The 12,531-nt window shown below is 35.8% G+C and overlaps 1 protein-coding gene across 3 annotated transcripts in view; it reads right to left on the bottom strand.

Annotated features, from left to right (window-relative positions):
- Nucleotides 1-428: 428 nt before the first annotated feature.
- GLIPR2 (GLI pathogenesis related 2) overlaps nt 429-12,531 on the bottom strand; it is a 60,023-nt gene continuing 47,920 nt past the window's right edge. For all 3 annotated transcript variants that reach the window (XM_088150151.1, XM_088150150.1, XM_088150149.1), the window contains one exon: nt 429-11,656. In XM_088150151.1, coding sequence (XP_088006277.1) covers nt 11,496-11,656 — 161 coding nt within the window. In that variant the 3' untranslated portion in view covers nt 429-11,495. The remainder of the gene's footprint in view (nt 11,657-12,531) is intronic.

Below are 12,531 nucleotides of genomic sequence, written 5' to 3' on the forward strand. Positions count from 1 at the left end.
TAGGATTAACTGAGAATAAAACAAACTTAAATTCCTGGGCAGGGGAAAATTCTATTTCTGTTCTTAAACAATCCTCTGTGATATTATTCTCAGTTCATGAATTTCTGCAGATATTGTTCTTTTCATAATACATGCTGTTTGGAATAATGCCCATTGCTGAACCCATCAGGCCCATCCCACTGTTCTTCCAGTTTGACTCTGCTGAATAAGAATAAATAAGAGTATTCAACACTGTCAATCTCTGAAGTGTTTCTTCCTGAGGCTTGGAAGACAATTTAAGAAAGGCATTTAGAAACATCATCTCTACAAGGACAAGGCTGTTAACTGCCTAAAGAGCCAAGAAAAGAAGGCATTGTTTGGGGCCAAATGGGACTCATTAATTAACAGAAGCCATCTCATCCTTCTTGTGGGAAGACAGAGTCTGCTCCAAGGAGATATGCACAGGTCACTCAAATCAAATAACTTTATTACAGCCATAACGCCAGAAAAGAACGATATAAATCCTAAAAAGTAAGTAAAAAGAAATATACATATATATCAGTTGATGTATATATAAATATAAAATATATAACAAGAAATAAGAATGAAATACAGAATATAAAAGTACATAGATAAAAGTACAATAATAATAGAATAGAATAAAATAACATAAAATACAAGTAAGTAAATGAACCAGAATCTTCGACTGTAAGCAAGACGAATGGCACATATAGAGGCACAAAACTGGGCAACCTGGGAGGATATGCTTGAGTTCTTATCAGATAGGAGGAGCAACAAATAGAAGTTGTGCTCTCTGCCCAGAAACGTCTTCAGGATGGGGTGGATGAGAATCATCCTAGAGTCCTGTAAAGGGAAGAACAGAGGAGCATATGGCTCAAAGCCAGTGCCACATAGTGCACTGGAGTATTGTTATAGCGTCCAAAAACAACTGATGAGAGCAGTGCATCTAGCCTGGCTAAACTAAAAGCCCTACAAAATTCTGATATTGTAACAGATGATAAATCAAACCCTTTTGCAAGAAACTCCCAAATTATAGGACTAGGCACTAGGCTTATATTAGATTGAAGGTCTGTCTCCCAGATCTGTTGCTTGAGAGTGTATCTGGCATGTTCAAAGCTTAAGGAGCAGAGACTCTCTATTGAAAAACCCAATAAATTGATTTTATCAGTAGCTTTCTCAAGCCACATTGATTTAAAGTGGTCCCTAAGTACCAAAGGGACCAGCCATTAGGGAAGAAAATTAATTTTGACCAAAAGTTGACAAGTAAAAACCAAGTTCTAGCCTTCACAGAAACTAAACCCATCTCCAAAAGTAAAACAGTATTCTTAATACATTTTGGGACTGCAAGAATGGCTCTAATAAACTTAGTTTGAACAACTTCAAGAATATTGAATTTGGTAAGAGTGTAGATCTACATACTGTAGAGAAGCTGAGGGAGAGCCTTGATCAAGAACACCTTACAGGCTGCAGGGATATAATGAGCTCCCTTTGAATGAAAAAATCTCAGAATAGCTGTGGAGTTACACTGAGCAACACTAGTCTGGTAGGAAAGTTGTGCATTCCAAGGAATTTATAGGTACACACCTGCTTAATTGAAGTTCCACTGATTTGCCAGAACCAGAAATTTGGTTTTCTGATAATTTATTAATAATCTTACTTGCATTGTTGTATTCTCTTGAGCTGTCCTTTCACTCCAGACTAGGCTATTCCACATATGAAACATCATGTATATGGCTTGAAACATGAAACAAATGCTTTCCTTTCATTTGAGAAAGTATGCAGTTTGTTTTGGGGTGGCATTGAAAAAAACAGGTTATATTAAATCAAATTAAAACAAACTTTCACTAATTAGTATAAACTGGGCTGACTTGATTAGAGGCAGGGGTTAAAGTAGCCTGTAAATCTAACTCTCTGCACTTTCTTTGGTTAGAAGTGCTGACTAAGAGCATCTGGAGCAGATATATTAGAGAAAGCAGGAATATTATCAGAATTTGTGAGCACATTTCTTGACTGTGGTATTAAGGCAAGTTTAACTTTCTAAAGTAGATTGAGTAAATTACCGAATTAGGTGTTTGTTTATTGCCAAGGACTTGAATAGTTTTCTTGAAATTCAACTGTTGACTATTGTAGTCACAGCTCAAAAGCTACTATATCCCAGGCTTAGCATAAAGGAAGCATAGACATAAAGGAAGCATAGACATAGGGCTGTGCAGTGCTTCAAATTTAAAGGCAAAAATGTGCTTTGGAGCACACAGTGCACTTATGTGACACCTGTTGGCAATTCCTTAAAACAGCTGTGTTTCCCCCCAATATTGTATGGCTGTTCTGTATAGCTGCAGTGCGATCCTGGGACAAGATGAGTTTGGTTTAAAGAGTTACATGTAGGTGCAACATGTACACCTCTTGGATACTCAGAAGCACTTTTTTGCCTTCACATCCAAAGTATTGTGCTGCCTTACTGATCACAATAAAAATGCTGAGGTTTATTTAGAGTTGCAGAAGATCCTTGTCACAAAGGGATCCTTGGGAAATTATCAGACACTTGTGAATTTTTCCTTTTTCTTCATAACAGAGATAGTTGCAAGTTTCTACTTTCATTTTCAAGTATGTAAGTAATTCTACAGTATTCAGTTAAGGAGTTAAACAAGCATTTTCCCTCTTCTCTTCCTTCTTCAGTTGTAGAAGAATAGGAATGCTACTTGTACCAGATTTTTAGGTTAACCCTTCCCTATTTTACAGATGTTTAAATTAAGGCTGTGGTTGTCTGTGTGTACAGCTTTGTCTGAAATCTCCCCCCCCCCAATTTTGATTAAGCACAGCTGGCCAATTTCTCAGGCTGGTAGGATATTGTCTAAGAGTTCAACAGTCTCGCTTCCACTTTGGAAGAATCAAACCACCAGGGGGTCCAAGTTGCCTAATCCAACATGGTTTGCCAGCCATCTTCTCCCCTTAGCCTACTCCTGCCAGCCAGCTTAGCCCCTATTAACTTCCTGTTCCCAACTCAGGAGAACTGCTGTCTGAAAGTATAAAAACTTTTCTTTCTTTCCTAGAACAGAGTGCATATCTGGGTGATCACTAGAGAATATGGCAGACAGTGTTCCAGTGATGCATTCTGTCACAAGCCCATAAAATTATCTATAATATGGCATTCCCATTCTACAGGAAAAAAAAATGAAATGTTTATATGAAATATTTCATTTAAAAAAAATAACTGTAGCAAAGTGCAAGTAGAATAAGAATACAGTTGACATCACAGAAAGACTGACTAAGCAAAGGAATAGTAAGAATTTCTATAATCTTCATAATACGTGAAATACTTGCCATTTCCTAAAATAATCTGAGCAATCTTTAATTGCCTCTCACCCTCTTCATCCACTCATATCCATAAATATATATCAGCTATACTTCATCAATTTGTATTGAAATTCAGACAGTTGTTATCTTCAAGCATCCCATTTTTGTGTAGTGAAAATCAGAATGATTTATGATTAAATAGTGGATTGGGCTATCATTCTCATATATAAAATTGAGTTTTGGCCCCAACACCATCTCAATATTCTTCTGGTGCTCTTGTTAGGATTTTTAAGATACTCTCTTATGCTGAAACTGGGAACATAATGACTTCGTTGGGGAGGGGGATCTTTGTAGTTTTCACAGCTTGTTGGCAGGCAAAAGATGAGTAGGTGGAGTTGTTTCATAAGGACAAATCCTTTCTGGAAAAGGATTTCCAGCTGAATTTCTAAAATACATGTTAACTTCTGCTTATTTATTAAGGAAAGAGCTGTATGGGCCTTAGCAAGACTTCCTTTGAAATAAATATATATATAGACTCAGGCTACAGAAGTGTATTAATTGGAAAATGAAGTTGTCCAGCGTGGGGCATTATATAATATCACTGTCAATTTATCTGTAGCTTCTTCAGTAACTATTACACACTCTTCCAACCACTTATCTAATTACATTGTGACCCGTGAACAATAATTTCCTCTAAGAATTGTATAGAAACACAATTGAGAGTCACCCAGAGTCACTTAAGTGAGATGGGTGGCTATACAAACCAAATAAATAAATTTAAAAAAAGAAACAGTAGCAATATTGACATATTTGATATATAATGGAAACATTTGACACATAAATGTACTGAGGTAAGGAAATAAGGAAATTTAAAAAACAGAATATGTGTGTGATCCTGATGTAGTACTGCTTTCTTTTTCTTCAGTATTGATTCTTGTAATAGATTTTAAAATCCCAATATAATTAAAAATTACAGTTACAGCAACATTTACATAACAATTTGCAATGATAAAATTAAGAAGATAGAAAATGCAACCATCGATTCTCTCATAACTAAGCCAAAAATTTTGGTTTCTTATTCAAAAAGATTACAGTGATTATCTCAAACTATGTCCCATGTTTTAAGGGAAGCAATTTTAGTGGTTTCAGTATAGTGAATAAAAAGATGACAGTTTTGTTTTCAGACTTCTGCTAGTTTCTAACTTTTCTTAGGAATATTTTAACTTCTGAAAAACATATCTTTTTCTCCTTCTACACAGCCACATTCTCCTAGACAGGATAGCAATACGGAATGATTTCCTCCCAATCTGCCAAAGTTCCCTGTAAAATATTTTCACATCAAGAAACTTGTTAAGGGCACCATCCTATGTGTGTTTATTTGGAAATGAGTCCACTGGATTCTTATTTTTGAAAAGCATAGACTCAAGCCCCTCATGAACACAGAATAGCCCCAAGAAATTGAAGTAATAGTACTAGTTCAGCAATCCCTAAATTGGCTTGGGCTTTGTCTTCAGTTAGAGGTGACCATGAAATAAATGTGCTAGATCAGGGTTTCTCAACCATGGCAACTTTAAGACGTGTGGACTTCAACTCCCAGAATTCCCCATGTCTTGCCAAAGTTGCCAAAGTTGAGAAACCCTATGCTAGATACTAGCGTGATACCTCTTAGTCCACAAGGAACTACAAAAAGAATTCCTCTTTTATGTTATAGCTGATAGAATGGCTTAATTTTAAAAACGTTTCTTCATAAAAACAGAAAGCATTTGGCATCTCAATACAAAAGATATTTATTCTATTATCTTGCTAAAAAAAAAGTAGCAAACCCAGCACCAAACCGAAGAGCACTACTGCCATCTACTGGACAATCGTAAATACTAGCCTTAACAAGTAGGATGGCTGCATTATTTTATTATACTGTATTCTGCGGAATAGAAGTATTGATTTCCCACACCTGTACGATTTGCATTACTAAGGTTTTTGAGAGTTAAAAACAGCAGTGCAGGAAAGAAAGACAGCAGTGACAGAATGCTTGAGGAAAAGAAAAAGCCATCCATTTTATGGCAGATTCATGTGCATTTTTCCAGCATTAATAATGTTCTCTTCTCCACTACAAATGTACTGACATGCATCTCTCCATGCTCCTGCCCTTTTCAATTTAATATTTTTTTTAATTTATAGTTAAAATAAGTATATTAGTTTACTGTAGATTTTAATTGGATTTTTACTGGTCTTACTAGACTATTTTAAATATATTCATAACTATTCATGGTATGATGATTGTGGAGGCAAAAGGGGCAAGCAAAAGAGTCTCAGTGAATTTAAACAACTTGGGAAAAAGAAAGAAATGATATGGCATCAGTAACAATCAGTAACAATCTTTATGCCAGATTAATCTAAAATTAGTGCTGGGTACAAAGTGAAAATATTATTGCTGAAGAACAAGCCAGATTTAGAGAGGAACGACCAACATTAGATCATTGTTTGGTTCTCCACCATTTGGCAGAAAAATATTCTGTGCCCCCTCGCAGTTCCCTTTTTGTAAACTTTGTTGATTTTAAGTCAGCTTTCAATCTAATACCAAGTGAGAGACAGTGTGATAATCTGAGACATTCCACTATTGATAAAAGGCTGCTTGTGCTTATTCAGGAACACAAACACCTCCCTGAAAATTAGATATACCCCTTGGAGACATTTATCTAAAGCAGTCCCAACTTATAGAGAGGTAAGACACAGTTGCATATTAGCTCCATTACTTTTCAATTTATATCTAAATCCAATTCAAGAGCTTGCTGTTCCAGCCTATCATCCACCCATTTTGGCTGATTCTGCGATCCCAGCAGTACTGCATGCCAATGATGTAGCTAATTATGTCTACTTCACAGGTCAGAATGAGAAAAGTACTTAGAGCTCTAGCTTTATTTTGCACAGAACATAAACTATCAATAAATTATCAGAAAACCAAAGTGCTAGTTTTCGCCTGATGCTGTCATAAAATTCACAAATGGCAAATAAATGGGATTCAAATTGAACAGGCGCGCATCTATAAATACCTCGGAGCACAGTTCCATGCTCCCTTATCCTGGAATGCTCATTTTTTCTACCAGGCAAGTGTTGCTCAGCTTACCTCTTCAGCTATTATAAAATTTTACCATTCAAAAGGAGCCCATTATATTCCTGCAGCTTGCAAAGTCTTTCAAGCCTCAGCTTCTCTATGGCTCTCAAATTTGCTCCTTTGTATTATTGAAACCATTCAAAATAAGTTTATTAGAGCCATATTAATGGTTCCAAAAAATGTCAAAATGCCATCCTACGTGTAGAAACAGGTATAATTTCTTTGGATGCTAGGGCATGGTTTCGTCTTCTTACCTTCTATTTAAAGTTCATTTTACTTCCTATAGGTTTAGCCCCATTAGTATTTAGAAATTGCTTTAAAGCATCATGGCTTAAAAAAGCCCTAGATAAAATTCAGTTGTTGGCTTCTCTATGGAAAGTCTGTGCTCATTAGGTTTTGATAATGCTAGAACCGCCCTTAAACAACAAATTTGGGATATAGATCTCCAAACAAATTTAAATAAGGTGCTATGTCCCAATATTTCTCATTTTCTCCCAAAAGGGTTCGCTGCAGCCTCCTGTTTATCATCCATTACAATTTTGAAATTCTGTAAGGGCTTCACCTTAGTCAGGATGGATGCTTTGCCTTCAGCACTTCTTTTTGGATGTTTTATGGGCACTCCTATGCACCTTTGGTTGTGTCCATGTGGTGATGACTCAGTAGAAACTCTAAGCCATATGCTACTTTATTGCTCCCTATATAAGGACTCTAGACAGACCTTTTTATATCTGATCTTGAAGAAATTTCCAAGTAGGAAATGTGATTTTTATTTAATGTTGCTTTTTTTGGACAAGGATTCAAAAATATCTGCCTGAGTTGCCCAGTTGTATGCTACCATCTGTACAATATGCCACACCATTATCTAGGTTTGGAATTTTTTACAATAGTATTTTATTTTGATCTATTTTAGTATTTTTATTCTTAACTATTTTAGACCCTATTATATTTACTGTTTTTCTGTTATATAGATATGTACATGTGGAGGAATGTATTGTTGATATTGTTAGATGTTTTGACTGTGTCTGGCCTAAGGGTTGTAAAAAGCTTGATTGATTGATTGATTGATTGTCATAATGATTAATTTTTGCACAATATCCTTACTAGTGCTTTCCATCACTTTGGATTATAAAGCCAAAGGCGTTATTTTTAGCGTATAGGGCACTACTAGATGGTGCCTATTGACCTTCAAAGCAATAATCATCATTACAGAAATTTATGATCTGGCCAAATCTTGCAAGTTTTTTACATGAGATCTTTGTAAATAAAATATAATACAATATACATATATATAAATATATACATACATATATTGTTTCCACAACATGTATAATCCATAATTAATACTGGGATTCTGGCCCTATTTATTGATGCTGGGTGTATGAGAAGACAGGGGACTTAAGCACACGTAACTGTACTTAACAGTTGCTAAAATTAATTCAACACAAAAAAGAGGTGGCTATTGTAACTCAACTCCAAATGAGATAGTAGCATTTGTAAACAGACAAGAATAACACAGAATTAAACTCAACACAAAAACCTGAAGCAGTTGACTTTCAAATCCAAGGACTAATAAACAATTCAGTTTAAAGCATGGGGGTAAGATTTCTGTCCAGGAGAAGTTGCATTATAAAATATAGATTTCAATACCAAGTAACAAAAAGAAAAGTATATGTGACAAGTATGAATTATTCAGTTTGAATACAGTTAAATAATTTCTCTTATTTTGATTCATTTATTCTGAACGTTTAATTTTATAATTTAAACATAGTCCTTATAAATAACAGATAAATTCAGAATTGTATCATTGATAAACTCAACATATTCTCTACTAATATTAATTGTTTGAATAGTCCATTTAAAAGGAAAAAGATATAATTTGAAAAAAGAGAAAACACATAAGTTTACAAGAGACTCATATAAAAATGTAGTGAATCTGCTGGAATGCAAATACCTTGATCAAAAATGTGTGGCCTTAGACAGACAGAAAACAAATGGGGTAGGCATATATGTAAAAAAATTACCATGGTCCTTAAAAAAAACAAATTAAAGATGCAAAAGGAAGATTTATAATATTACATTTTCAGACTGAATTTAGAAAGGTAACAGTTGCCTCAGTTTATGTGCCAAATGACAATAAAACATTTTATTATTTTTTTCAATCTCTTCATGAAATTGCATAGGGAGATATCTCAGTACACATGAATGGAGTTTTATTCCCTCTCCTGGAGAAGTCAATTTCATCAAGTCAAGACAAACTTCCCTCATTTTTTTTTTTTTTTAGATTATATGACATTTTCTCTCTTGGACTCTGCAGAGTATGATAGTAAGAATATCATACTATTCTTCAGCTCATAAAACTTATTTTAGGATAGTCATGTGTTGGATTACTAATTCATTGTTGATCAATCTTAATTACATGGAGGTGGTAGTTTCAACATACACAGATCACAACAATCTCATAATTGTAAGACTAAACACAGAAATTAGAGCCTGTTTGGTGTAGTGGTTTAAGGCACCAGGCTGGAAACCAGGAGACCATGAGTTCTAGTCCCACCTTAAGCACAAAGCTTGGGCTAGTCACTCTCTCTCAACCCTAGGAAGCAGGCAATGGCAAACCACTTCTGGAAAAAAAAATTTGCCAAGCAAACTGCAGGGACTTGTCCAGGTAGTCTCCAGGAGTCAAGATTGACTCGAAGGCACAAAAACAACAACAGGCATTCCTTAACAAATTATTACAAGAGGATATTAAATTGAAATGTCACCATGTTTCCCCTTCCCATCCTGCACAATTCTTTGGACTGCACTGTTGTGGCAATGGAGCACTTCCCCCACAACTGTGTCATTCAGATGTTGCAGACTTTCACCTCTGCAAAACTGTAGAAGCCAATTCCCCAGTCATGTCAGCTGTCCCTAGTAGGAGCCCCTCAGTCTCCATACAGTTCACTGACACAGGGTCTTTGCAGGGTAAGGAGGATGAGATGCTTACTGAATGCTAATCCTGTAAGTTTTAGTATAGTTCCAGGCCAAGGAATAAAACTATTTGTTTATTCTGTACTTGCATTTTGTACAATACCAAACCCTTAAGGTCATAAGGAGTCACATGAGACTCTCATGGGTACATAGGCTTTGTGCTCTGTGAGAGAACACTAACACAGTACTGCAAGCAAGATCAGTTAGAACTCAGTTATCAGAAAATTAAAATCAGGACATTTGCCAAAAAGCCCAAGAGCTTTTTGGAGCATAGATGGCCACAAGATTGAGCAGGTCTCCTGTTTCAAATACCTCGGAGTAGTCTTTCATTCTGCTAGTAGTAGAAAAGTCCATGGGGACTATGTTGCTGAAAATGCACAGAGGAGCTCATCTACCATCCTTAATTCCTCAAGACAAGAGGTGACCACTATATTCCTGCAGCACTCAAATTATTTGAACCAAGCCAATAGCACTTCTTTTATGGTGCCCAGCTGGGCCCCTTCTCCAATTTTCCACCATTAGAACTTGTACAACCAAATTTCTAAGATCAGCCCTTGAAGTTGCAAAATGTGTCTCTAATGCCACCCTGAGAGGCTTCATGAAAGTGGAGGCTAGAGCGTGACACATACTCAACTGTTGGCTCAGACTATCCGTTTTTTCCCTTGGCCTTGTCCCAATAACTATGAGGGATGATATTCAGTTCACATAGAAACAGGCAGTAGTAACTAAATTCTCATCCCTGGGCTCCTCTCCAGGTCTTCTACTCAGCATGGGATATGATCAGGCCAAAGCACTCATTAAACAGCATGTAGCAAACATAGTGCGCCAATTGGATCTAGCCAGGTCCCCAACCTTTATTGCCAGTGAATCCAACAGGTACTCTGCCTCCCTGATGACATACTTAACTAAACTCAATGTACCTAAACACCAGAGGGCCTTTACTCTGGTACTATGTCATGCCCTCCCCTCAGCTGTGCTTGAAGGCCGATACAGGAAGATCCCTTACCTGGAGAGACAATGTCCCTGTGACTCAGGACACACAGAAACAACAGAGCATATGCTTCTCCAGTGCCTGTATTATAGAGATATTCATACTAGCCTCATCTTACTATTATTGAATAAAAACCCAGGTCGCACAGGACAATTCTACACCTCCCTGCTGCTTCCAGATACCAACCCTGCTACAACATATAATGTTGCCAGGTTCTGCACAGCAGCGATTACAATTCATCAGATGATGACCTGGGCCATAAACTAGTCTTAATGAGTATCTAGTTCTTCATACTAGAGTGCTCTATAATTTGATATAGTCTGCCACATACTAACCTTTATGCCCTCCTACACCCATCTAATGCTCCTACCCTTTTTAGATTCCTTTTAGTTATATACTATCTGTTTCATATCTTTTAGCTTTTTTTACTCTGATGTATTTTCTATGCTTTTTAATTGACTGTACCCCACCCTTCTTATGCTGGTCTTTGACCATAATAAAAATTTGATTTGATTTGATTTGATTTGTGCTCTGTGGAGACGGCTGTTTTTTCAGAATGCCTACAACCCTGCTAAGGTTGTCCATGCTTATCACATCCTCAAACACGTGGTAGAAGCACTTCACATGCAATTTATGTTAGAACACATATATTATTTTCTGTGTGCATTCAGTCTAGCATATTTAAAACTGCTGCAATCCCTATGGTGATGAATGGCATGTACAAGCAATTAAAATCAGCCTTTTTTTTTAAAATCCCTGAAAATCTAATGTATTGAAATAACAATATTAAAATTATAGCATTTTGAAATTAAAGTTTGCAAATATATTTTAGAGAAGTGATTCTGTACAAATAAGAAATGATATAAATCATTATGTTCTTACATTTCTTGATTTTGTATGTTCCATATTTTGGCTTCTCATTTCCTATATACTTCAGTGATGGTTCCATACAAAAGTGAATTTTGGTAGGCAAAACTGCTTCTCCATTAAACATCTCTTGAAATGATCAGTAAAGGAATAAAGTACCATTCAACTTTGTTTTATGTAAGTGGTTTATCCAATGTAATCATATGAACTCCCAGTTTTCTTTTTCATAATCTGTTAAAAATAGTCCTCTTTCCACAAAGATTATTCTTTTGGTGGAAAAACATTTTGTTCATATTGGCCAGGGTTTACAATGTTGCCAGCAGGTTCATATCTAGCCACCACAAATGTGGAGCCGTCACTTGCAGCTGCCTTTCCAACTCCCATCTTTTTTGTGTTCTTCCAAATCATTGCTGTAAAATGACCTGAAAGTGTATTGGGAAAAAAATGCATTAGCTCAAAAAATTATTTTGGACATAAGTATCAGACCATACAGAAAAAAAAAATCCAAATTAGTAGCTTATCAAAAATTGCTTCAAGTAATCACAGAACATTACATGTGAATGAGAGAGATTTGCTTTTGTAACTTTCTAAAAATAAAGATCTTGTGGACTCAGTTAAACACGTGAGGAATGCTTGGTTAAGTTCCTAGTTGAAGTAAATAGAACAGAATTGCCTCAAATTATAATAAATTAGTCTTTACCAAAAATACAAACTGTTAAACTATTCTTGGCTACATGTAACACATACTTCCCCATGTAAATATTTTTTCCTACAGCAAATGCAAAATAGACTACTGATCATAGAAATTATTGATTTGACTGTAAATATTCTGTTGACAGAGGTTTGAAACAAAGAGTTCTTGATCTCAGTCTCACTTCAGAGGCACTGTTGACAAGCTGAATTGCTTTTCTTTTTAGACACTGAAGGAAACATTTATTCAACTGTATTGTTTGTTTTATTGTATCACTGTGTTTGGGAATGTTATTATTACTGTTAGATTTATTTGGATTCCATTGGGAAAAAAGTAATGTTGAAATACCGAACTGAACTGAAATTCTAGTGCTTGTTCTCTTGCACCTAGCCTCTTATTCATTTTTTCCCCCACAGCCTGCTCCTGCTACTGAATGTAAATTATAACTATAATTAGTAGCAGTCTTTAGTAGTCTTATCATTTATGAATTTGTCTAATTCTCTCCATGTGATGGCCATGGCCACAATCTTATGAAAGCAACTTTAAGGAATTTTTTATGCACTCCATGAAAAAAAAGTTCCCATCTGTCCTGGAACTCCCACCATT

This window comes from Python bivittatus, unplaced genomic scaffold (genome assembly GCF_059951505.1).
Source record: "Python bivittatus isolate LINGU-HERP-01145 unplaced genomic scaffold, Pbiv_v1 ctg000610_np1212, whole genome shotgun sequence".
NCBI classification, from domain to species: Eukaryota; Metazoa; Chordata; class Lepidosauria; order Squamata; family Pythonidae; genus Python; species Python bivittatus.